This window comes from Phycomyces blakesleeanus (genome assembly GCF_001638985.1).
Source record: "Phycomyces blakesleeanus NRRL 1555(-) unplaced genomic scaffold PHYBLscaffold_11, whole genome shotgun sequence".
Classification (NCBI taxonomy): domain Eukaryota; kingdom Fungi; phylum Mucoromycota; class Mucoromycetes; order Mucorales; family Phycomycetaceae; genus Phycomyces; species Phycomyces blakesleeanus.
The window spans coordinates 174,142-200,452 of NW_017265144.1; the positions used below are offsets into that span (position 1 = coordinate 174,142).

At 37.7% G+C, this 26,311-nt stretch overlaps 8 protein-coding genes across 8 annotated transcripts; 3 read left to right on the top strand and 5 right to left on the bottom strand.

Moving 5' to 3' along the window:
• Nucleotides 1–1,631: 1,631 nt before the first annotated feature.
• PHYBLDRAFT_12225 (hypothetical protein) lies at nt 1,632–2,865 on the top strand (the record flags this gene model as incomplete). Its single annotated transcript, XM_018428861.1, has 2 exons — nt 1,632–2,351; nt 2,446–2,865. Coding segments are annotated over 2 exons (1,140 nt in total), but the record flags the coding sequence as incomplete, so codon positions are not given.
• Nucleotides 2,866–3,199: 334 nt separating this feature from the next.
• Nucleotides 3,200–3,847, bottom strand: PHYBLDRAFT_158877 (hypothetical protein). The gene is made up of 2 exons (XM_018433873.1): nt 3,777–3,847; nt 3,200–3,703 (listed from the first exon to the last, which is right to left on the bottom strand). Exon 2 carries the CDS (start codon nt 3,642–3,644, stop codon nt 3,225–3,227), a length of 420 nt encoding a protein of 139 aa, XP_018291223.1. The 5' UTR covers nt 3,645–3,703; nt 3,777–3,847; the 3' UTR covers nt 3,200–3,224.
• Nucleotides 3,848–4,097: 250 nt separating this feature from the next.
• On the bottom strand, nt 4,098–4,725 carry PHYBLDRAFT_124931 (hypothetical protein; the record flags this gene model as incomplete). Its single annotated transcript, XM_018429019.1, has 2 exons — nt 4,557–4,725; nt 4,098–4,489 (listed from the first exon to the last, which is right to left on the bottom strand). Coding segments are annotated over exons 1-2 (546 nt in total), but the record flags the coding sequence as incomplete, so codon positions are not given.
• Nucleotides 4,726–6,367: 1,642 nt separating this feature from the next.
• On the top strand, nt 6,368–7,199 carry PHYBLDRAFT_21180 (hypothetical protein; the record flags this gene model as incomplete). The annotated part of the gene is made up of 4 exons (XM_018439752.1): nt 6,368–6,571; nt 6,649–6,779; nt 6,891–6,972; nt 7,047–7,199. 4 exons carry the CDS (start codon nt 6,368–6,370, stop codon nt 7,197–7,199), a joined length of 570 nt encoding a protein of 189 aa, XP_018291225.1.
• Nucleotides 7,200–7,623: 424 nt separating this feature from the next.
• PHYBLDRAFT_21209 (hypothetical protein) lies at nt 7,624–10,708 on the bottom strand (the record flags this gene model as incomplete). Its single annotated transcript, XM_018439753.1, has 8 exons — nt 7,624–7,948; nt 8,021–8,110; nt 8,202–8,595; nt 8,666–8,795; nt 8,868–8,922; nt 9,010–9,180; nt 9,454–10,273; nt 10,369–10,708. 8 exons carry the CDS (start codon nt 10,706–10,708, stop codon nt 7,624–7,626), a joined length of 2,325 nt encoding a protein of 774 aa, XP_018291226.1.
• A 2,887-nt stretch (nt 10,709–13,595) lies between these two features.
• Nucleotides 13,596–14,761, bottom strand: PHYBLDRAFT_181452 (hypothetical protein; the record flags this gene model as incomplete). Its single annotated transcript, XM_018438472.1, has 3 exons — nt 13,596–14,065; nt 14,275–14,415; nt 14,502–14,761. The coding sequence occupies 3 exons, from the start codon at nt 14,759–14,761 to the stop codon at nt 13,801–13,803; spliced, it is 666 nt and encodes a 221-aa protein (XP_018291227.1). The 3' UTR covers nt 13,596–13,800.
• A 3,140-nt stretch (nt 14,762–17,901) lies between these two features.
• Nucleotides 17,902–21,830, bottom strand: PHYBLDRAFT_65785 (hypothetical protein; the record flags this gene model as incomplete). Its single annotated transcript, XM_018441533.1, has 16 exons — nt 17,902–17,992; nt 18,099–18,271; nt 18,359–18,449; nt 18,517–18,695; nt 18,756–18,811; nt 18,889–19,025; nt 19,074–19,239; nt 19,389–19,474; nt 19,567–19,922; nt 19,980–20,147; nt 20,206–20,327; nt 20,448–20,544; nt 20,648–20,876; nt 21,014–21,306; nt 21,445–21,536; nt 21,608–21,830. 16 exons carry the CDS (start codon nt 21,828–21,830, stop codon nt 17,902–17,904), a joined length of 2,559 nt encoding a protein of 852 aa, XP_018291228.1.
• Nucleotides 21,831–22,922: 1,092 nt separating this feature from the next.
• On the top strand, nt 22,923–26,308 carry PHYBLDRAFT_65786 (hypothetical protein; the record flags this gene model as incomplete). The annotated part of the gene is made up of 3 exons (XM_018441534.1): nt 22,923–23,209; nt 23,293–23,428; nt 23,498–26,308. 3 exons carry the CDS (start codon nt 22,923–22,925, stop codon nt 26,306–26,308), a joined length of 3,234 nt encoding a protein of 1,077 aa, XP_018291229.1.
• Between the last annotated feature and the right edge of the window lie 3 nt (nt 26,309–26,311).

A 26,311-nucleotide genomic window follows, 5' to 3' on the forward strand; every position in this document is an offset into this window, starting at 1 on the left:
ACTTTGCCACCGTGTGCTTCCATAGAATTCTAATGTTCGTTTCTAAGTTTTCAAGCCATTCTCAATGTTCATATATGCTTGTAATTTCCACCTTTATCTTTATCGTGTCCTCTTATTTATCTTCTCTATACTATTATTTACAGGTCCTTTGAGATAATGTTTAGGGTTGATCTTACTCAACACGATAGACTGATAAGCGACAATCTTTATTCTTTTATGTCACTTTCAGTCATATTTCCTTCTTTAGGTCTTTCTTTTTCTTGTGTGTTAGTTTTGGGTGTAAAATAATCGCTTCTTTTTATTTTCCATCAGTTGCATACACTCTACACTTGGTAATGTTACCCAATTTTTCTTATTTTAACTAATTTATCTACATAAAGCACACAAAAAAACACGTAATAAATTCTTGAATGAACAATGGCCAATAACCAATAGCTTCATAACTTTCATTCTTTTTGTTTTTGGTGCGCCAATATATGGCGCAGTGCATATTGTTCTGACGGTTCAGGAACCGAATGGGATTAAGATTGTTGAGAAGAAAGTAATTGTTCTTTGCCGTAAGGAACAATATAGACATGCTGACTGAGAGTATTACACTCGAATAAAATATACCAATCAGAGAATGTTATTACAGGCTGATTATGAGCCATTTGGAGTCAAAGATTTTTATCACAGTGTAACACTCGTCTTAAACGACGCAGCTATTTTTATCCAAAAACGTATCATTTAAAAGCAGCACAAAATTTCCTTTAGACTTTACTCCATTATGTTAAATTAATAAGATCAAGCAATTAAGAGAAGAAGAAAAAAGTCTAATTGCAGGCAAAGGTAGAGAGCATACCTTGTCAGTTGGTAAAGTGTACTTGCTTTTGACTAAACCTAATGTGCGTATAATTAAAACAACAACAACAACAATAATAAAGAGAGAAGTCCTTTGAGAAGCCTTTTTTTTGCGTCATCAAACACTCATTGAATTTTGTGACAGGTGCATGATTAGCGTGTATATAACCACTTTTGTCTTTTGTACACCAAAATCAGTCGCAAAAGAACTGTCTGATCGAAGATCTTTGCATGAGATTGAAATTGATGGTGAACGTTGATAAGATTAAAGAAATAAAGAACAAAAACAAGTGTAGATTTGTAATTTGAAACAAATGGTTCGAGCTTAGGCGCGCATAACATATTGTATCTGGATGGGAAAATTATTTAAATCATACTTACTACTGTACATATCAACTACTTAAAGAATTGATGTAATATATGTATATATATAAGGCTGTTTATTCATGTACACAATCATATACATATATATTCCCTTTTGCTGAGGCTAAAGTGGACATTCAAACTGAACCATTAGTTAGACTATTTAGAGATGTAAATAATATCGATAAAAAGCATATGACAGACTCTCTTTTGCTTACTTGATGAATCGCGCTCTACGATTAAAGACTACATTGCCAGCCAGGCCAAAATTCTGTCGTTTTTTGTCTCTCACACCATGGTCACTCAAATCTCATCAACATCCCGTACCAGCTCCACCTGTCAGCGAACGATCTCCTCGCTTACCACACAATGCTTTTCTACAGGCTATGCCCTCTGACTCACCTTATCACTTTTACCAAAATAAGGTGCTTGAACCCTATGTCAACCAACCGATCAGTGCTAGTACATTGCGACAATACATCTTCTTCGGAAGGCAGATGAATAACAAGCGGCTGGCAAAGTCAGCAAACTGGGTCCGCAACGAACTCTTGGTCCGTCTCGCTCATCGCATTCGCGACTTTCAGCAATTACCCTTCTTTGTAGGCACAAACCCTCACATTAAATACATATATGGTCTGTACTGGGCTGCCTTTGAAAAATTACGAAAATCGCCTCAGATAAAGACAATGGAAGACAATCAGGGATTTTGTACGCTTCTCCGTCAGCTTTTGGAGGAAGGTAGACGAGTGATTCCTCAAATGGCACTAGGTGTGAGCGAATGCGCGTCGTATTATGCCGACGACCAACAAGATCTTGACCGATTTGTGAATAGAATGTTCAGATCGCGCATTTCTCGCCGAGTACTGACCGAACAACATCTAGCATTAACGGAGGCGTGTGAGAATGATTGGGATGAGAGTATGGGATTTGGAGACGGCTACATAGGAATCATCTTTACCCGATGTTCTGCTAGAGCCATTGTTGGTAAAGCCAGGAAACTACTTGATATTCAAGCCGCCACAAAATTTTATTCACATTACCATGGAAAATTACCGCCTCCTTCCGAATGGAAACCACCGGCCGTAGAAATCGAATTACAACCTGCAGCAGGGAGCTCAGGGAACTCGAATGAGATTATATTTGCCTATGTAAGTCTCGCTCTAAATATTTATCATTGACTTGAGACAATTTGTTTTCTCAATACCATCATCTTACAAATCCAAATCCAAATACACATAAAAGATTCCAGAGCAATTGGAACAGATTCTGTATGAAATTCTTAGCAATTCTGTCAGATTTACCATGGCTAATCATCCACCTCATGCTTATCCACCAGTGCGTGTAACTGTGAGCGTAAATGAAACTGATGTTTTCTTCCGGGTGTCCGATCAGGGAGGAGGTATTCCCAAAACAAGGTTTGATCGCCTTTGGTCCTACCAAGCCCGTGCACCGGATGGCGAGTTCCTTCATTTTGAAGACGTTCAGAAGATGCCTTCAAATATATCCGAAAGGTTGGAACAAAACACCACGGATGGGCCAATGCATCTTGGAATGGGACTTCCTTTGAGTCGTGTGTATGCCGAATACTGGGGCGGAGAATTACAAATTATGACTATGGACGGTTATGGAACAGATGCCTACGTAAGAATACCCCGTCTAGGAATCATGGCAGAAAACATCGGCTTCGACAAATTTACCCCGCACCAACTGCACCAGCACCGGTACACCCGGCCACAAGATACTCAATCAAACCCACATGCAACCAAATACCACCCAGACATCCCCTTGGCTGCAGGTGATGGATGGATGAAGAGTAGTATAGTCCGCACATAAATGTGGTAATTTACAGTAGCAACCTCTTTATATATTTATGTTTGATCTACAAGCAAAACTGACGTTATCAAATCCAATATACATACAAATACACATATACACTTTCAGATATCAATAGATTCACCATTAAAAGACCATATTTTTTTTTCCTGTTTTTATTTTTGCTTTATTGTTTATATTTTGATAATTCATCGTCCCCAATTTCCCTTTTGATCCACAGTTAATTGAGCTGCCTTAATCCACAAATCATCTTCGGCATTATTCTCATGACCGTACAGAATTTGTCCAAGTGCAGCTGCTCTGACAGCCTTGACTACGTGAGGTTCTTCGGTTTTGACAGCCAAGTCAACGACACCCAACCATGGGTTTGATGAATTAATATCGGAATTTGGCGACTGATATGCCAATAGCAAATTTGTATTTATTGCTAAGCGGCCTGTGGCAACATAGTGTACAAGGATAGTAACAAGTTGGGCATGAACAAGTATGGCACTCTCGGAAGGAGACAGAGAAAACAAAAGGTGATATAGTGCATGCGTGGAAGTTAATGTATGCATTAAGAAGAAGTTGATACTGATTCCGGCATCACTGATTCCTGTCGCTGCCATAATATATATGCAAGCAAAATAAAGTTCACGGAAACGTGCTTGGACATCTTGAGGGGTTGCTGCCATTCATTCCACAAAGTTAGAAAATTGTTTCTTCTTATTCCTTTGACCGTAATAATAATAATGACTTACTTTTAATTATCCATTCAGAAGCATATGCTTTAATACTGGCAGCCCACTTTGGATCTTTGAGAACATCCGTCGAAAATAAGCTCTTGGTAGTGTCTTTTAAATCGAATACAGGGTCCTTTCTAATGCGCTCCAGAATGGATATTATTGGGTTGGTAGAATGCACTGCGCGTTCAGGTGTCTTGCGAGTGATATCGAGACCCAGTTTTTTAGAGTACTCAGCTGTCAAACCTGACAAGAAATCCTTTGCCACAGACCTTGCAGTTCCAGTAAGAGAAGCAAACTCAGTAGAATCCAGGTGTTGCTGACTGACATCTGGATGATTGGGGATAACTTCAAGCAGACTGTTACCTGTACATGCAGCCATAGCAAGACCTTCAGCAACCATTCCAGGCAAGTTAAACTCGATACCATATCCAATGTGAATGAGAGGGTGGAAGGCTCCACCAAGTGTACGTGCCATGAGATCACCACTAAAGAGCCAACGACGGATGGTTGCAGTGGGACCTGACGCTTTGATTTCATTCAAAAAGAAGTCGATAAAACCTTTGTCATGAGCAATGTCCCCGAGCTTAGATCGAAAGTTTTCGCGTGTTACAGAGCCAGAAGAAGACTGATACGGACGTTGCATAGCAGCCTGAGCAGCATATACTTCTTCAAGACGGTTGACATTTGCCCCAAGTGCATAGACTGACAAAAGTTGATGTGCTGTATGGCTAAAGACAGTCAAAATAGATAGATTAGTATTGTGTATTTATCTATATTGACTTATAGTATACTCACTTATGGAAGCCTCTATCGTTGAAAAACAAGCTGTGATTCTTATTGTTTTCTATGAGTAGGTTCTCAGTCAGGGTAGTTGTCTTGGTGCTGATTCCGGGCATAACAAAGCTGTCGGCATCATGTTTAAAAGGGGGTGTTGGTAGGAATCCAGACATAATGTTATGAATAAAGAAAATATATATATTTGTGTGAAATGAGTTTTCATGCCAAAATAACTCCTTTTTATAAAGAGTTTATTTGCTCAGACGTCATTCTTTTTTTTCGGCTGTCAATGAGAAAAACTGCTATACTGTTTTAACACCCTGAGAAAGTTTTCCTGTTATGCTTGTAACCTCACGTCATTGGGAAATATTTTACTCCCGGACTGTACACATGTACAGAATACACCCGGATAAAGCACGATCCGTACAACCTTCTTTTCCAGCCACAATGCCTGCTTACTCATAAGATTTTATTGGTCATTAAACTGTGTCTGTTTAAATTGGCGACTCCTTTAATCAATTAATTGATACAAGAAGCCTGTCCTGGATGTTCTACATGACGAGCACGGAGAATACCTCCCGGTATAATAGTAAGCTCTACAAAACCCAGGCCTTCAGTTAGGATACCGGCCAACATCTCAATTCTAGAACATCACGGACTTCATGGACCTTATGATCAAAAAAATCAATCATTTTACAATTTACACAAAATGAAAGCATCAAATCTAAAGGTAATATCAACGAAATTGTAATCAAGAAAAAGGCAGTATTGATTCTATCCTGGACTTTGCACAGAAGCCATTCTTTAGGAGCTGTAGTCATCGCATTTACTTGTACTGGACAAATACAGTCAAATGCTACTTTTTTTTTATTTATTTTTTTGCCTATTTGGAAAAGTTGCACATATCCATAACCTCCACACCACAAGCATGTGTTTTTTTATGTGGCAATATATCTATTTTGATTGATTTCACCACTCTTCCAAGCTTGAAACCAATCACTCATGGAGCACGCATGCTTAGTAATATGAGTGAATGCAAGACAGAGACAAGGCTATAATGTATATATCATTGCTGAAAGACTTTTAAACATGATCATTTTTAAGTCAAGTGTATTGTTCTACATAAGCCCATAATTAGATATTGCAACTGTGTGAAGGATCACTAGTTGTAATTTTAATACAATGTATATATTATTTTCTTTAAAAAAATGCATATAGAAAACTGATAAAAAAAAACTGCCACTTCAAAGAAATACATTCTTTTGTGCTGTCGGTTAAGGTCAAATTATTGGGTCAGAGTAAAGAAGTACTTTAAATTAAAGCATATTGAACGGTTATATTATTCCCATTAACTTTGCGAGTACTGATATTTGATGACAAGAGAAGTTTTCCTGCAGAGCTACAGTGAATGCAATGCATATGTAATATATTATTTTCTAGAATTAAATCTAATTCTTCTCAATCTCAAGCAAAAACCTTATCTGTATTTTATTTCTCGCTTTTAGAGCAGATTTAGATGCTACTTTAGTGCCATTATTTCACTAGTTTTGGTAAGAGGAATATTGACTTGTATGATAAAAAGATTATGTAGGATTCAAAGGAGCTCTGGATACTTTGTATATGTATATATAAAGCCTCTTTGTTTTTTTTTAAAAAAAGTTAATTCTACAGTGTGTATTTGTGTAGTTTTTATGCACTTTAAATAAATCAATTTTTTTTCCTGTTCAACCCCTCCAAGTTCTTGTACAATTGATAGCGTCCCTTTTCTAACTCTTATCTCACAGTCACGCCAAAGCGACTCTTCTTCACCTATTCTCTATCTTTATAACATGAGCAGATCGCCCCAAGTCCTATTACTTACACCCCCAGAACAGTTTGGAATCGTCGAGCCGGGCATTTACCGGTCTGACATGCTCCAGCCTAGTCATTTTCCGTTCATTAAACAGTTTAATTTCAAGACGATGGTGATGCTCAGTCCAGAAATGCCTAATCGAGTGACATCAAATTACTTGGAAGAAAACGACACAAGACTGGTTTGTTACCTCTTAACGCATGTTAATGTGCATTTGTGTGCATTTATTTTTTGTAACCATTTGTTTACGCCAAATAGGTACATTTAGGAATGGCTACCTGGAAACCAACCCAGCCGTCTACTTGGCGTCCTGTTTCAGAGGAGTTGATTAAGGAAGGACTCGAGCTCATTCTGAGTGTCGAGACTCACCCAGTTCTTATTATGTGCACGTATGTAATTGCAAAATATAATTATGGTATCTCTCTTGAGAGAGAGAGAGAATACATGTACACATGTACTTTTTGTTTTATGAGTTTTTGTTTCTGTTTTTTTTTGCATAGATCAGGCATTCATGAGACAGGTACCTTGGTTGGCTGTCTTCGAAAACTAGAAGGATGGAACTTTAGCTCGATCGTTACAGAGGTCAGTAACAAATATCAAATGCTCAGAAAGTGGAGTAGGCTCATAAGTTTTCTCTTGATTATTACTTTTATTAGTATCGTGCTTATGCAGGAACTAAAGCAAGATACGTAAACGAGCAGTTCATAGAACTATTTGATCTTGATCTTGTTACACTCCCACTTAATATTCCCAGTTGGTTGATTGACCAACAAAACATGCTGGTTAGTATTGGCAATATGTTGGATTAGATTGAATTAAATTAAATTAACTGGCTTATTTCTGTAGGCAGAAGAAGAGGCAGAGGCCCGTTCAGAGATCGAATTACGGAAAGATCAAGTTAGGGCGTAGATGTAATTTACAATCTGTCTAGTTTACAGCCTTCTTTTGTACATACTTTTTTTTTACCAATAAGTTATACACTCATACCCAAAAGAGTTTCTTTAATATGAAACGTAAATATTTATAATGAGCAGAAAAAAAATATAGATGAATGAATAGTAATAGTAATAGTAATAGCAATAGTAATAGTAAGAAAAAAAAATGAAAAGTAAGGATAAGTGTACGTGAAGAAAGAATAATGGAAAACAAAATAACGAGAAAGGAAGTAATTTTATGGCTATTAGGTGAAGAAATGAACATGAAGAAGAAGGGGTGCCATAATAAAAGAAAAATCTATTGGCATATTTGAGATGTAGCGGAAGGACGGCGTGTACCAATATGATTACCAACACGCACCAATGTTTCCATTGTGTTTTTTGAATTGTTAATGAGATCTTTGTCCAACTCAATCACGTCCTTTTGCCAGATTACTACCAAAGTACTGCCTCCAAAGGCAAAGTATCCAAGCTCGTCCGTTCTTGAAAGCTTCATACCAACCTTGGCCGTGATTATGATGGAACCAACCATCATGGCGCCCACACAGACAACAGAGACCTTTCCAAATCGCTCAGAATCAATAGATACAACGGCTCGAGCATTCTCACCAAATACATCCAATCTAATGTTTTTTTTTTAAAAAAATATGAAAATAAGAAACAATAGCAAAATGGCTATACAAAGTATGACTTACGTTGTGCGCACTGCAATAGGATTGACAGTATAGTATTGACCTGCTACATAGCGAATGCTTGTAATAGTACCATCTACGGGAGAATGGAATCTATGGATCGATACAGAAAAACAGTTAAGTACATATAGAAATGTCAAAAAAAAATATAAAAAAAAAAGATGTTCTTCACAAGCTGTCTTACCGGTGGTAGTCTTGGGGAGCCAATCGGAAGACAGCGAGAGATCCGCCTCCAAATGTGATCTGTGCGTTTGGATCATCTAGTAACTTGGACAAACTAAACTCGATTCCTTTGATCCAAAGACGAGTAGCATCATCTACCGTTCCGAATGCCATCATACGACAGTCGGCCGGACTGACTGCAACATCTGGATTGTCAGGCGAGTCGCAGGGACGAGAGTTAGGCTTTAGGACTCTGTAGAAGAATTCGTTGAAGGAATTGAACGAACTGAGAGGCTGGAGGACCTCAGACATGTCAATCTTGTGGAATTTTATGAATGCGGGTATTTCCCGTACTGAGATAGGCGCATCGAATCGGCGGCCCTGACGTAAGGTCATGTTGGTTAAGATACGCTGAGCTATTTATGGTCCGAGAATTATAAGTTTATTTTTAAAACAAACTCAGTAATAATAGCTATAATCAAATACCTGTTTTTGACTGAATTCCTGTATTCGTGCCTTTATAGACCAATCGCATGCCAAGACGGATGTAGACACTCATTCTTTCTTCAATCAATTGTCCCGTTCGACGGTCTTGGACGATAATATTGGCATTATTCTAAAGCGTTTCAAAAACAAAAAAAAAAGATAATTAACACACCACTTGTTTTTATAAAGATATACGACTTACTGTGCCAAGGGAGTACTTTCCATATCCCACCTTACTAACTAGTTTTATAAACCATCTGTATTCGTGCGGTTAATATGTTTATATTTAATATATTCCATAAAGGAGAATTGATATAATAATAAAAAGATACTTTAAGGCATACCTTCTTTGTGCGTATGCTTCGGTAAGGAAATTACCCATAAGAAATCTGTCGACAGTAGTCCAGTCGTTTGCAGCACAAGTAGCTACATGAGCCACAATATCCATTTGGGCTCGTTTTGAGAGATTTGATCGATGACAAATAGGACACTCAGATAATCGAATGACCTTTTCACTACTTGCTGAACTTGACCTTCGTGTGAGACATGTTTTTGTAGAGACTGGATGTTTCTTCGGTTTATTTTCCGGGACCTTTTCGTCGGTGTCTTTGGTATATGTGTTTTCTGAAGGGGTATTTTCAAAGGTGACAGGTTCAGGTCCACTGTACTGAACTCCTCGTGCTTCAAGCAATACTTCTTCGTTATCGTTATCGTCAGAAGAGGTTCCAGATGCAGACGATCCTGTAGCATAATCAAGATGGTTTCCATCTGAGCCAAGAGCATCTAACCATTGTCCAATTACTTCTACATCTTCATCGATATCGTCCTCGTCGTCTTCGTCGTCATCATCGTCTTCGGATCCACCTTCATCCGAGTACGAGGAAAGAAAACAATCGTCTGTCTCTTTATTGTCTTCGCTGCTTTCTTTCTCTGTGGAACTTGGGTCTAATTCCGCTGCAGTCGAAGGATGTTCGTTGGCAGCCAGCATATGGGATTCGAAACATTCTACCAAGTCTTCAAGTGGAAGTTCGTCTGCTTCATTTGTCGGATCCCTGCCATGCTTACGCCAGAACGAATCTAGAGTAGCCTCTGTAATTGTGGATCCGATGGTTTCTAACATAGACTGAACTTCTAAGCGACTCATTGTCCCACTTCCCTCCACATCATAAGTTTTTGCCAAGGCAATCCAAAACATCTTCCGCATTTCATCATACGGTACAAATTTCGCACGGATTGTGAGAGTAGCGTTTCTATCTTTCCATTTGTCTTCGTTCTCCATATGAAGTGTGAGCGTGTGTAAATCCATATCCTGATGAATCGAATTATCAGGCATTTCTGTAGTGCTCATCGATTTCTTTTTTTCGGCAGACTGTCGAATGATATCCATGATGGGCATGACAGCACTGCCGACAAGATCGTTTCCTGTAAACTTTTCTTTGTCGTATACGGCAAACTTGAGATGATAGGCAGATTCATTGTGCCGGACGTGGAAGAATAATTTTTCTTGCCAAACTGGATTGAGGTTATGTCGAATTGAACTGGTCCGGAAGGTAGAGGTACCAAAAGACACCACCACAAAAGGGTCCATATCAAATCCTGTTCTTGTCACTATATATTTTTTTAGACATATATATAATAAAAACACATAAGGCATAAAGGGTATCCATCGAACTATACTGCGCTAAAGAAAGAAAATAACTTACTGTTTCTTTCTGGTGGTAAGTTATTGGCGTGCGAAATCTCCAAAAATGTAACACCCACTACATCTGGATGGAATTTTGCAATGTGGTCTTTCCGTCGCCTTCTGAATCGACGGGGTTGTGACACACTTTGAACACCCTTTGTGTCTGGTAATCCTGATGTAGAGGCACGCCGGCGACGGAAACGTCTTCCTCGTGTGATTAATTTACGGTTGGCTGGAGTTTGTAGATCTGGTGGTAGAGATGCAGAGCTCTTTATGGATGAATTGGATTTATTTGAATTTGGAGAAGCTATAAGCAAAAAGGTCTTCCACAACTCCTCTAGTCTTGTTTCATCGTCCATGATTTGTTTAGAGCTTAAATCCTGTTCCGGAGCCAAATCTTGTCCAAGAACGAGGCCCATCTTAACTTCAATCTCACTCTCGGTTTTATCTTTAGGCTCCGTATCTCTCTCCTGGCGAGAGATTTGCTTACGACCTCGTCCTGGAAGGTAGTTCCTGCCTCGCTTTGGTTTTCTTCCATGATCTTGTGGAGGGTGTGGTGATTGAAGGGAGTACCAAAACGGCTAAATAACAATGCAAACAATGTCTGTCAGCGCTGGGTTATTTCTGTATTTGTCCATATCTGGCAATTATATCACTCTTTTTTTTTTTGGTAACTCCTGTCTCGTTATGTATAATTATATAATTATATATATATATATATATCACTCTATCATTGTTTGATATTTTTTTCTTAGCCACTCAAACTTACTTGGTTTGCTGGATTGTCATACATAACCACCTGTTGCTCAGCAAACAATTGCTCAAACGGCAATTGAAGTTGCCCCAAAAGGACCGATCTAAACCGATCCTTTTCGTACACAATGACAGTAAGGCCCAAGGACCATAACCGACGACGACGGCGCTGCTGCTTCTGTCCGTTGAAGGCCCCAGCAATTCGTGCAAGAGGAATATCAAAAACGCATAGCCACTCGGGGCTCACAGACTTTTTTACGACATTTGTTCGTTGTCGCTGTCCAGCACAGCTTACCATAGCATATGAATTAAGAGTCGTATCCTATTATTGACACTTAGCATCATCATCTTTCTAGGCTCTTACTCACCTCCTTATCATCAGACAGTAGTTTGGCCCGATTGATGCTGACGCGAAGGGATAATCGGGAGAGATCGTGTGTGATGGCGATGTCAGATAACGTCTGGCTAGATGATGATTGGGTCATGGGGGTTGCCACTGAATTGGCCTCTGATTTGGGCGGAATGCTTGGCGTTCGTCTTCTTTGTGGAATGAGCCATTTCGCAGAGGGTTTGTAAAACAAACGGAACCGGCCCTGAGAAGTAGGTGCAATGGTCTGATCGGGCGAATCAGTCATTGGTGATGTTTGAGGATTATCGCTACTTGAGGAATTGTGTCCGAGGGGAACTTTGTGGTTGGGTCGAATTGGTTCTGATATGTTGAGCAGGGAGGGTGTGTTGAGATTCGCGCGTTTGAAGAAGAAGAAGAGAAAGACGTGAATTGATGATTAAGCGATCAGGCTACCTTTTAGGCTGGTAGAATGGGAATAAAAAAAAAAGAAAAGAAAAAAGGAGGAGAATGAACAATTGAATTCTGTGTGGTACAGATCCTTGGACAGATTCATCTTCTACTTTCAACCTTCCAGCAGTGTGATATTGATTGTAGATGAAGTGATAACCATACTTTCTTCTTCTTGTCTTTATATTGATAGATACCCTATCAAATAGTACTAAATTCACTATATATGTATCTCATCTGCTGAACAAAAGATCAATTAAGTTGATTGGACATTACAGGGCGTCCTTTTGGCAAATCTATCTCATAAACCCTTGAGCATAAAGCATCATAGCATGTGGCTGTGTGGCCGGTTGAATCATTACACCGATATGTTTAGAATGAAAATAATTATGATAATTATAATAATTATAATAATATTCCTCATCCATTTAACCAGTTTTGATACCAAGCCATTGAGTTAAATAGGTGTCTTAATACCTCGCCATTAAAGTCAACAAGACTTATGGTTGTACCAACAAATCCTCCTAGCTTTTTTTTACTTACAGTATCGACCTGCCTTTTAAAAGAAAAAAAAATTAAAAGCATTGTTGATATATCGCGGATATTATTGCTATTCTTATTTACACTTTCTTGTCTTGCGAGGAATGCATTTACAAGATACTGTTACTTCGATGGTTAAGATCATAATTATAATGGCCTTTAACTTGATATCCCACATGTCCGCACCCAACAAACCACAAACACCATACGCATCTTTGTTTTGCCTCATATGGTGTTAAAGCTTTGCGCCTTTTTAAACAAAAATTAAACTTGTGTCCGGCATATAATCTATTTGGATCTCTTCAAAAAAAAAGAAGAAAAGAAGAAGCTGACCTGAGATAGTAACAAGTTTTTTTTTCTTATTTAAAGATGTAATGCTTATATAATACATCAGTATCAGTGTCAGCATCGTAATCATCAGCAAAGGTCTTGATTTTTTTTTTAAAAAAAAAAGAAAAATCATAATTATAGAAACACATTACATATTTGTGCCTTCAGTAACATATGTTTTTAATATGGTACTCTTCTAAATCCCAAATATTGAAACATAATATTACCATTCATCAGAACAATAAAGTATTAGCCGCTTATAAATCTCTACATACTACAAAACCAAGAGTACCAAACTCGATAGAATTTCTTTCTATATTAATCAGCAAGCAATGTATAGGTATCTTGATGGTTTTTAAATAAATTTATATAATATACAAGGCCCGAGAGAGGTTCCGCTACTAGCACCATAATGCTTTATACTATACCCCTTCACGGATAGCTAGACTTATTAAATGTAAACTTTGCAGTTCTTTTCTCTAACAATGTATTTTTGGTTTCATGTACAAGTAAATGTAGTACAGGGTGAATCCTAAACTTTAAGGAGGCTTTTTTTTCTTTCTTTCAGGTTCTTTAAAAATAAAAGCGGTTTATTTTGTCTTTTTCTTTCTAGTACACAGTTGGTCAAGGGTTTGGCAGACCTGGGTGTCCGTGCTTTGGCCAGAATCGGTAATTTAATATCTAATTCATCAAGTAAAATACAAAGAAAAGAAAAAAGCATAAAAGTTTATGTATCTATCTATCTTTTCTCTTTTGGAATTGAATACATAGTCTACTTTTACTAAGCAAGATACTACTGATACACAAAGGTATATTCTAGACTGAATCAAAGAATAGACCTTGTTTTCTTTTAAGGATCTTTATTTTATTTTTTAATGGTGGCCACATTAGAAATATCATTGTACTCAAACAAGAATTTCACTTTAAGTAATACACAATAAAGGCAAAAAGAAAAGAAAGACTCCTATAATTTATACTCAAAATATATCTTTATCCTCGTATATCTCCAAAATATAAGCTTTCTTTTTTCCATTACAATGGGTTTTCACGACTACCATCTTCCTTTGGTTGTTCCGACCCCTGGAAGATCCGTGCTCTTGCTTCTTCATAAGCCACCCTCCTTTCTTCATAAGTCATGTTCTTCCTATCCTTGCCAGAGTTGGGTCCTTTAGAGCCATCGCTATTCTGGCGCTGGTTCTGGGACAGGGGTGCACGTCGCATAATCTTGAACTTGGGCATCTCCTCGGAACTTTCTTCCTCTTCTAGCTTTACTAGATCTTGAAAACGAGCGGCAGGCCTGATAATGATAGAAACACACACACACATATATATATATATACGCACAAACATATATACACATACAACCCCAAAATAAAAATAAAAACATAATAAATATTCCCCTCTTTGCTTGTTTTCTCTTCCATCATTCTTCTATTCTCTACTCTTCTATCCCCAACATCTCCTTCTTCCTCTTCCTCTTCCTCTTCCTCTTCCTCTTCTTCTTACAATTCAGTAAACTGGTTTTTGCACAGATAAACAGACTTTCGGATTGGGTCATAAAAATGGCTCAACTTGAAATAAGGTGCCACTTTATGCACCATAAGTCTCTGGTAAGAGTTCATTTGGGGCAAGTCTAGACGGTACATCCTGCAAAAAGAAAAAGAAAAAAAGAAAAAAAAAACAAAGCAATTATAAGTACCATCCTCAATCCAAATGCATTCTGTGGGGCTTACTGGTAATTGTTGATGAAAGCTTCGAGATCGTTTTCGAGTTTAAGCAGAAAGATTCTTTCTTGAGGCTTCTTTAATAATTCAAGAATGAAGTCATCAAGCTCCTGGTTTTCCACATGTTGCATTGATGGCGGCGTAAGCAATGATGGAATTGACGGGTCTCTGCAATCAGAGGGAGTTGATGCAACCGGCAAATTACGTACAGCGTCTGCTGATGGTGACGATGCAGTTGCTATAACGTGTGCATCTTGGTTCTCAGACATGTCAAATCTGTTGAGTATGGTATCAATCAGGGGAAACCACGCGTAGACATGAGCAATGGCCACGTGACGCGTGTTGAGTTCTGTTGTGTGGTGCAACTGGACAGAAAATTTATATGTGAAGAGAGATTCTTGTGTTTTTGTTCAGGATAATCCAGCGAAAAAAAAATCGAACAAGCAACAGGCAATAAGTTTAAATTAACAGGCGTATATATATATATATATATATAAAAACACGGATATAAAAAAAAAACAATCGTTAGAGACTTTAGGAAAACCAAAATAACGAGAATATGGCTTGGATATTAATACAGTATAGCTTATAGGTATTGACTGATAACGACGCAAACTTATAAACGATGCTTAATATATTTATATATAATTGATTTTATTATTATTATTCTTTAAAAAAAATAGCAACAGAAATAGCAACAATGAATAGTATTAACTAGCTTGTATATTGATCGATAAGTATTCAAGTCATAATATTAATAACTATAGCTATATGTTGGGATTTCATTGGTTAATATATACATCTTTTTACTAGAGTGCAAAAATGTATTACCAAAAAAAAGTAAGAAATAAATTAATAAGAATACAACAGCTTGAAGTAGACAAAAAGGGTAATGTAACGAAGTGCGGCAAGAACTCAGTGGGTTACAGAGATAAGCCAACAGAAAAATAAATAAATAGAGGAAATCAACCAAGTAATTGGTCTAATTCTTTATTTATTTTTCTTTTTAATTTTTGGACTGTGATTCCTTTAAAAATTTCATAAAACATTTATTCAATCCAAAAAAAATCATTCGCTAATAAACTTTAAATTTGCGATAACTTTATCCAATTGAATGTACTAATTACATTAGCACAAAGATTTGATTGGTAGAATAATAAACCTTTTCTTTATTGATGAGAAAATAGAAAATAAAAAATATCGTACCTCTTCTATTAGTCTACACATAACTTTGTGATTTCTTTTTCAAGATACGTTAAAGTCATGGGTAGAAAAGGCTGTAAATGTGTAAAACTGTCAAAAATGTGTTATATTATGCGAGCCCAGAGCCAGATAAGGGTTGCTTGACAACCACTTCCAAAATATCATATATTTTTTGTTTTGTTTTGGTCTTGTTTGTATGGATACCTTATTTGTTGTTTAGCCATTTGAAACATGTAAACCCCCTCTCCGTGTAAGCACCATAAGGTATTTTTGAAAAATTCCATTACTCTATTTTTTTTTATTATCCTTCACTTATTTTAATTATAACAAACGCTCTGGTGTTTTCCAACCAGAGACATTACTTAATTACAGCCAGACTCATGTTCTCTAGTACATTTGAAGAAAAAGATATGTATTTAACAAGGCAGTTTTTTTTTGCAAGTTGGAATCAAATGTAGCTATGTATAGTCTTCTTTTATTGTTGATGCTATAGCTTTAACTTGTTATTTTACACATGCTCCCAATGTTGATTAAAGACTTTTACATTATTATAGAAACTGCTAAGCTTGCCTAAGTTCACATCATAACGTAGGAACTTTAATTAAACTACAAAGTGGTATGCATTCATCTACTAAAAAATATATAATTTTTTCTTAAAAAAAAAGTCTTCATCTCTCCAAATTGATTGTACATTTATTGCTAGCAAAAATGTTTTTTTTTGTGGTGATGTATCTATATTTTAAGGGTCTACGCCACTTCTCCGGCTGTGACCAACTTTAGTTCTTCAATAGTCTTATAATATGCAATATAAAATACGCCAGGTATATATTGATATTTATACAGATATATTCCACATGAGAGTAAAGGAAATATGCAAGAATTTGTTAATACTATTGTGATCGAGTTTTGTCGGTGAATATTCTTCTACATCTATGCACTTCAAGAAGCTAGCTTATGTTGTAATAGCAATTGTATGTCTTGATAAAAAAAGAAGATATTTTTTGTAAAACCAAATTGTCTAATTAAATGGTTTTACTACTCTATTTCCTTTTTTTTATCTCTGTATCAAGCCTTTACTTGATGTATAGTATGTGTAAAGAACCCCTCGTATATTTTTTTTTCTTACTCGAAGCGTATAATATGTAATCAATCTACTAATAGTCACAGAACGCCTAGATACAGATATACTCTCAAGTTTGGCTATCAACAGCAACTATATACGGTTTACTCAGTAGATACAAGAAAGTCCTTTGGATAGAGATATCAAGGAGACCAAAAGAATGCATTTGGTGTAATCTGTTTTTTTGTGTACTCCAGTATACTTCACATGTAACCAGACCTCTGTAAACCTACATACAGGGCTCATTTTGACGATGACGCCAGAACGGGTTGCACACGATCTGTAAAACCTTTAAAGTATCTGATGTGAGAAAAAGAAAAAGAAACAAATGGCGAATTTTTTCACGAGGCAGCGTGGGCTTTGTGTGTGCTTATTGTTGTGTGTGTGCAACATGAGTAAGATTGGTGAGATACAGGCCAAAAAAAGAAAAATAGATAAAAGAAAAAACCTTGGAAGATCCATAAAGATGCAAGTGTATTTTTATTACTAATCGTCTTGCAAAGTAATTGCTGAATGGTCTATAAAATATAAACCTATGCGAATTGATTTATCGTTTGAAATTTGTCAGTCTAAACAAGGCTTCTAAAGAGTGTAGCTTATAAAAAGTACTTTTAAATTTGTGTATGTGTGTGTGTGTGTGTGAAATTTGAATATATTATATATATATTTTATAAAAATATCATTAAGCTTTACATAACCAAGTTTGGATTCTACAAGGATCTCAATCTTACTGAATTAATACTATTTTATGGAATAGCTGTGTAAGTCTCTACCAGATACAACCACAATCAATCAATGATTATATATATATATATATATATATATATCAGATCCCCCCAAAAAAAAGACAATTTTTTGCTGATATTGTTGGGAACTGGGACTTATTGATCATGTTATAGTATTTTCTGTCTCTAATACCGAAAAATGCATTTCTTTATTTTCTCAACCAGAAGAAGGTCACTGATAATAATGCTTGTAACAGGCAATGTTGCATTCATCATTCTGTCAATATAAATCCCCAATTTTCTATTTAATCAAGTTTCATCTCAACACCACATGATATTCAGTTTATAGCGCATGTCATTCTCATGGAATTGAAGATACTTTTCCAAAAATCTTGGTTGTAAGCATCTTTGAGAGGTTCTCAATTGCAGACAATCCTGGAGTTAGTTTTAATCTATCAAAAAGTTAATGCAGTATTATTAATATCCCGAAAGCTTATATCGTCCTATTATGCACCATATGTGTGTGTGTATATATATGTATGCTGAGTACCCTTTTACCTAATAGAAAGTGCGTCTAGAAGCTCTGCACAAAGCTGACTGTGTTTCGAGTCATCATCGTCTGACACCTTGAAATTATCCAAATTATTACCGCATCTTACTAGATGTGTTTTCATTTCTTCTGCAGTTTGTCTGTTTAAATTTACGCATTCATAAACAGTTGGATGTAGTGCCTATATATATATATTAAGAGAAAATTCTTGGATTCAGCATATGCTGAGCGTATAACTTTTTCATAGTCTTGAAACACAAAAACCAACCTGGAGTATAATCATGGGTGTCAATATAGCATAGAGCTTTTTCTCAAACAAGTCATCAGTGGTAGCATCATTCTGTAAGTCATCTATCCACCTATATCGACCAAGGGAATTTCGAGTGAGTAAAGTATCAAGAAACATATGCTAGAGAAGCATATTACCTCCGTTGTAGTTTCATAACACCAGAGCATTCCTGCATCACTACCCATACTAAGGATCGATGGCCAAGTATGGCGAACGAGAGTGTTTTCCAAACAAGAACATTGGTCTGATCGAGTGGAGATCCGCATGTCTTATGCACCATTTGCTTTAAGCCTGCTTCTAATGCCCAAGGGGCAGCCTTATAGAATTGAGATGGTTAACAGAAAGAAAGAAAAGAACATATTCTGCCTCGACTTACCTTTTCTCCCCACAAGCCAAGTACTGATATAAATTCCATTACATACTTGTCGGTATCTATTATAACGTATCTAGATTTTAATATTTTTTGAAGTCTTTTGTAGTCCAATATATATATATGTAAAAGGACATACCTGAATCTTCCAATTTATTGGCACTGTTTTCTTGTAGAATATGAGCTTGAGTAGGTTCAATATCGGCAGGTGTACTGCGCCACGTAAAATGCGATCCGGGAAATATGGTGCTAAATGACTTGCGATACTTGAAATCTCTAAATGAATATAGAATAATATTAAATAATTATTCGTTTAATTTTAACCTTGTATTTTCGCCCTGCCTGATCATATCAACATATAGTAGAATACTCTCACCAGCCCATTTATCTATCAGTAGAGCTTTAGCAATTAATCCTTTAGAGACCTGATTCTGACGAGGATCAAGAGTATATGCCATCTTCATAAGTCTTGCTATTAGTTCCGGTAGGTCTATATAATATTTTTTTAAAGTAAACAAAATAAAAATAAAAACTGTAAGGGACATTTGTGTGCAGAAAGTTGGGGTTGGAATGCACATACTTTCTCCGTGCTTTCTATCACAGAAAATAATAATAATAATAATAATATTTATGACTTACATAAAAATGCCATACACTTGATTAAAAGTTCACACGCCACATGAGTGGTTGCTGTGAACATAAGCAAAGTATTCATCAGGGGTTGACTATTATAGAATACTTGAGCGTTAGTATTTTGTTGTTGTTGTTGTTGTTAATTTTGACCTCAGGCTGATCCAATAAACAAATAAAGACTTACCTGATCTCAGAGATATTTGTTTGTGTTGCGCCATCAATTACAGATTCAATTACGCTCTTTATGAACCTTGATTTAAGTGCCTGGGAATCATCGATGCCCTTAGTTAAATATAAGAGTGCTTCTTCTGGTTGCTGGTAAACAATACATTTCAAATGGTGTATTATGCTCTCATAGTCAACCATATTTATCAAGCCCTCAAGGTCCCACTCTAGACTCAAGAGGATCCGGAGTGCACCTGCAGTCAATTTGGTGTGATTGGCCAAGTGTGGCATCACCAAGAATAGACATGCAGCTATTTCATTTCCGAGTCCATCAAAGGGTTCATTTAGAGGTATATGGTTTATCTTTGAGGGATACTAATGATGAGTATACCGATGGGAGCTTGGTTGTAAAAAAAAAGGGAGTAGACTTACCACATTAGTGACCATAGCCTTGATCTGCTTTTCTTCTTCTTTCTCTTCATCTGAAAAAGGGACAGGATTGGTCTGAATACCAAGTTTGTTTTTCCACAATCCTTTTTGTACGGCTACTAGAGAAACCATCTTTGCATAATCTTCAATATGTGCCTCGACTCCAGATTTCTATTGTCATAAAAGTCAAATTAAGCCACAGTTCTTCAAGATGTATGGAGTGTGTTACTTTTAAGCTTAGTATCGCGGCTTTTTTCTTTTGTGATAGTGGTTTTACAGAAAGAATGTTCTTTGTGTTCAAAGCACTTGTCATCAAGACCCAAGTCTTGGCCATCTGGACCAATACTGAGTCTGTCAAAGTCGGGAAGTATATTTTTAAATGAAATGAAACCAGAAATGGCAGTGTATTCATTAGCAACCTAAAACACGATGACAAATATTCATCCTTTTCTTGGTTTTTTTTTTGGGTACCTGGATCCTCCCGGAGAATTAATGTGTGTGCTTTTGAAAGAAAGAGCAAGACTTGGTGCCAGGCTAAATGTTGGGTAAAGTACATTGTCGTATGCCACTGATAACACCAAAAATAATAGATAATAATTAAAGAAACATAACTTTGTCAGCCGAATTCTTTATCTAGGTATTCAAACCAAAGAAGAAACCATTACACTCACCATTCTAATGGTGCTAACCAATGATTCGTTATACTTCCACAATGTGTCCATAGTATCCTTTTTCTTTTTATCGATCATAAAAGTAGACTCGATAAGGACAATCTTAGGTAACTGTGTTGATCCGGAAGATTTCGTTTGGTCCAAGCTAGATGTCAATGTTGCAGCCACATAGCGTGAACAGGTCCAAACAAGATCCCATGCGGTACATGCCAGAAGAGTAGGTTGAGACCTAATATACATAAACAAATAAAGGAAAACACAGCAGACCAAAGAAATGAATAATCATATGTACGTATACATATATATACATATGTTATTTTATTAGAAGAGAAGAAGTTGTATACAGATTTTCTGTCTATACAATACCCTGATGCAGATGCTACACGTGTCAGATTACTCGACATGTCTGCGACTACTTGTATTGAATATATAAGACCAGGGTTGATATCTGATACGGTATCAATATCAGGCCATGTCTGGACTACTGAATCCAATAATAGTACAGTAGCCAATTGAGACCTTCTATCGGTTGACTTGAGTTCATTTTCAAGCAAACTACAAAATACAAGTCTGTGCCGAGACTCTAGCAATAGAAATCTTGCTAAACGCATAGCAGAGTCGCTTTCATTTTTTGCCGTAATTGTACTACGTTTAAGAAACTAATCCAAAAGAAATAATACTAATAGATGAGACTCACAGAACATCGATTTGCTCAATCTATTTAACACCCCCAAGAAGAAGAAGAAGAAAAAAGATAACAGAGAACACCCTGCCTTTTCTTTCAAGGCATTATACACAGGAGATAATGCTGGCTCTGCAACACCCGAGAATCTTTGTAGACCGATGCTGATATGGTCTTCCAGAGACAACAGCGCACTGGCCACCGGAGCTGCATGCATATATGAGATATTCAAGTGCTAGGTCCTACTTCTCCGCTATGGAGACAAACATGATACTAACATTCGGTTGAGGTCTCAGATGGATTCTTGTTGAGTTTCTGGACCGCCAATTGAAATACTTGGGGTTTGACGTTAAGTAAGAGGTGCATAGCTTTTCCAAGCGGAAGGTTTGGTTTTTGAGGATGCGTGGAATGAATGACTGTGGATTCTTTCGCTCGGTGATTCGGATTAATTTCTGTGAGTAAGTCATGGTCCGCTGCATTTTCTTCTGACAGTATGATCATTGCGCAAGATTTCGTTTTTATATCTTTGCTTTTCTTTGCTTGTTTTGCAATGAGTACTATAAACGATGCTTTATTTTCTGCCCTTTCTTGGTATTATTGGAGGACCGATTATAATATACGTGACTGTGGGTTATAATTCGTGTGGGGTTGGAAAAGGACCATTCCACTAGAACTCCCCCTTTTTTCTTTAGGTACTCCATGCTGCAAAACCCCCTGCCTTTGCCTTTAGTACCTTTATTCTTTATATATCTTGAAAGCCAAACTATATATTTATTTATTTATTTATATATACATTTATATGGTAAAGATCTGTGTACACGATATCCTAATAAATATTAACCTAGAAAGTATATATACTTATGCATGTACATATATATTATGAAAAAAAAAACAATATTGGGAAGAAGAATAAAAGAATTGGTCAAGGGATGTTATGATTGGTTATTCAGAAGCGTAATAGTTGGAGACATGCACCCCATAATCTTAAAATATAAGTCAAACTTAAATAATCATAGTCTGTATGGCAGAGTGAATGCCCGTGACGTCCTTGTTGGTGTGAATAAATGGTATTTTGAGTGTGGGATAGACCACCAGATCCTACTGAATGAACGAAGAAAGGCAAAGGAAAAAAAAAGAAAGAAAAGTGCTTTCTTGAAAACACAAAAGGGGACAAATGCTACAGCTTATCCTCATGTGAAGTCACAAGGACTGGCTGCCATGACATTCTTTTTCCCCACACAAAAAGGTGAAGCATACACACAGCTCTGAAATCCGATTGGAGGGGGATCCGTTGTCACTTTGTGTGTCTTGGCTTGTACTAGGATTATGGGAATAATACAAACATTTACCTGGTTATTGTTATGGTCGAGATACTTGCATTGAGTAGTACAGTTAAAGATATAAAAGAGAAACAAGGCGAAGTACAGTGAAAGAGTACCATCACATGGAAAAATCCATGTGACCTTGGTTTTGTCCTTTAGTGCTACAAATCAAAAAGGCCCATTTGCCCTGGTTTTGGCTTCTTTACTCTTTTATTCCCACTTCCAACTCTTTTTTTTCGAATTTTTAGAGACTCGGTTTTGAATAATACCAATGCTGTCAGTCTCTCAACTCACAGTCTACCAACGCACACTTCACGATGTCTCTCCTACACTTTTACCTGAACATATAGCCCGTCTCATAACAGCTGTTTCACTAGCCGCTCGGCTCTCCCTTCGATGCTCATCGCTTCTTATTGAAGTTCTCCTAGAGTCAGCCAAATACAGTACATCATTTTCATTTGGGATATCTCGCCAGGCTCTGATAACAGCCCTATCATCTGCCAAACGTCTTCATGCGCTCGCTACGTCAGAAGCTAAGGACGATGATACTAATGAAAGGTAAAAAATAATAATTAAATAACATAACAAATGAATAAATTAAATAGGTTAATAGCAATATATTGATTTCTATTAAATTTCAGTGGTGGCTTTTTGCAAGTGTTGGACAAATACACCAATCTTGGGATCTACATTGTGCACCACACATTTACACTGGCAGAGCTATTTGCGATGTCGGGTCTGCAATTTACATCACAGACGGTCAAGTCTGGTTTTATGGTGAGTAAAAGGAAGTTATGTACACTACTTATATATTTGGATATTCATTTTAGTACTTTTGAGTTTTAGGCAGCCGAAGAGTCAGTACACATGATCGATAGTATTTTTGGATCTAATGAAACATCCCGTGCGATTGCATCCATCATTACACTTGTACACCGTGAACTGATGAACGATCCTGACTTTGAGCTGGCCAAAGTTGGCAAGATTGCGATTCTCTCCGGGTTAACAAAAGCTATGACTGCATTTGCAGTTCTCCAAAGCGTCACTCATCGAAGAACAATGCAACAAGTGAAGATCAGTGTACTCTGGAAGGGTGTAGTCGAAGAAGAAGAAGAGAACGAGCAGGCCCTCATTCAATTCAAGTCTTCTTCTGAAAATCTTCCGGATGAACACACGGATATCATTGATGAACTCGAAACAATTCTCACGAACCAGCCACCTATCAACGATACAGATGACAGCGATGCCTTTGAAATCACCACCACAACCCGTCGAACTACTACTCGTACAACAAAGATATCCCCTGTTGGTCACACTCATGATCCAAACAGAACAAAATACATTACAGTAAAGTCAGACGAAGAAGAACAAGAAGCATTTGTCGCCTTTGTCGATCGTAACTCTGGCTCTGCAAACGTACAACCTCAGATCGAACCAGTTGAGACACTAAAGCACACCATTTGCGACACCCCACAAGTGGAAGATCTAGACAACGGAAAAGACAAAAGCAGTAAAGACCTTTGTATTCCCTCTAATCTAGAATCCCAGCCAACTGTACCAATAAGAGCCCTCAGACCTGCAAAGAGCTTTAGAATTCTTTTGTCAGCAGTATCCAAAAAATTAACCCGCAAAAAGGTCGAGCGTCAAGAACAGACTGAGTACGAAGCATTGCAAAAATCGCTATTGGCAAAGCAAGAGAATGGTTCATGGAAACAGCACGATTCTGTTGATACTACTCTCTCTTCAGGACCCATAACAACAATGACTTCTACTTCAACCTCGACCACCCTTTTTACCGCCGCCGCCGAGTATAATACAGAATCAGGCACAACTATAAGCGAAATCAACAATGCAACAAGTGATGATGAGACTGTCGAGAAAGAGTCCGAGCATCGACTCAAGAGACGTAGCTCATGGAGTAGACTCAAGCTGCGCGGAGAAGCTCATCGCAAGAGCATCAGTCAGATGATCCAAAAGGGTGCAGATATCCTTGGACAGAAGCCAATGCATGCAGCACCCCCACCTCTCCCTACCACATCTCGATCACTGGCTTCTGGACCCGACTTAAATATTTATTCTTCCCCTTCTTCGTCAACCTCATCTTACGGTGGTTCAAATTCTGGATCTATCCTACCAAATGTGCTAGCAAAGACAAGTCATGAGCCTGGATCTCGTTTATCTGTCTCAAGTCGACCTGGTCTCACAAGAACCAGTTCAATTGCCAGTATTACATCTCTATCTAGTATGTCTCATACTATGACAACTACCACCACAACTTATACCAATTCATCCACACCTTCATCTCCTCGTTCAATATGTGCTCCTTGTCCCAGTCGCAGTCAAATTAACAGCCGCAATCAGAACAACAATCAGAACCATGCTCCAGCTCAGCCTGATCTCACTGTAGAAATAAATAACAACTTTCCCCGTAATCATATCGTTCACAACATTGCACATTTCATGCGGTACGCAAGTGCCGCTTATGGCGAATCATTTATGCGAATCCTAGGAATTGGAGATATTCCTCAAGTTTTGCCGACCTCTCATCACCATCACCCCAACCACCACGCTTTTGCCCACCACACAGGTTTATCAGTTCAAGATATTCTGTTGTCTAGCTATACAGACATGACATTCATGTCAGTTAAACACCCACAGCTTCACGCCCTTGTACATTATGTCACAGTAGACCATTCTGCAAAAGCTGTGGTGCTAACTTGTCGTGGTACTCTTGGCCTAAGTGATGTATTGACAGACTTGACGTGTGATTATGCAAACTTTACTCTACCAGCTGATCAAAATGATCCTCCAAGAAAATATATTGCTCACGGAGGAATGCTCGAGGCTGCTCAGCTACTAGCCAAAAAGAAAGGTCGCGTCTTTCAAAAAGTATGCGAAGGACTCTTGATGTACCCAGAATACGGTCTTGTAATATGTGGCCATTCCCTTGGTGGCGGTGTTGCAAGTCTCTTAAGTGTCCTTTGGAGTCAGGAACAAGCCCAACCAAGTCGTCTGGCAGCATTGTCATCGAGCCGCCCTACATTTGTTACATCCTCCTTATTTGGCTTACCACCAGGGCGCCCCATCCATTGTTATGCATACGGACCACCGTGTACTATGTCCCAGGAGCTAAGTGAGTACTGTGGACAAGGATTAGTTACCAGTGTCGTCCATGGATTTGATATTGTCAGTAGCCTGAGTCTGGGACTCTTGCGTGATTTCAAGAATGTGGCTGTAAGTTTGCATGCTGAGAGTGGAGTTGCCGACGATATTCTCGGTCGAGTGATGGGTCGGTATAATTCTCCACGCGAACATAAGAATGATGACGAGGACGAGGACGACCAGTGGTTCTGGGCTCTTATAAAGACAATGCGGGCCGATATGCGCGCAGAAAAGCTCTATCCACCTAGCACAGTTTATCTAATCGAGTCAGTACCTCAACTCCTGCAGAACACTGAGCAGCAATCGACAACATCAAATAGCAAATCGCAAAAATGGAAGACAAAACGTGCTCATAATGTAGTTTTAAGTCGTTGTGATGATATACAAGCTAGATTTTCAGAAATTGTATTTTCTCGGTCTATGTTCATGGATCATTCTCCATTTATGTATGAAAAGGCTATCCTGCAGCTACGCAGAGGCTATTTCGAAACCTAATTC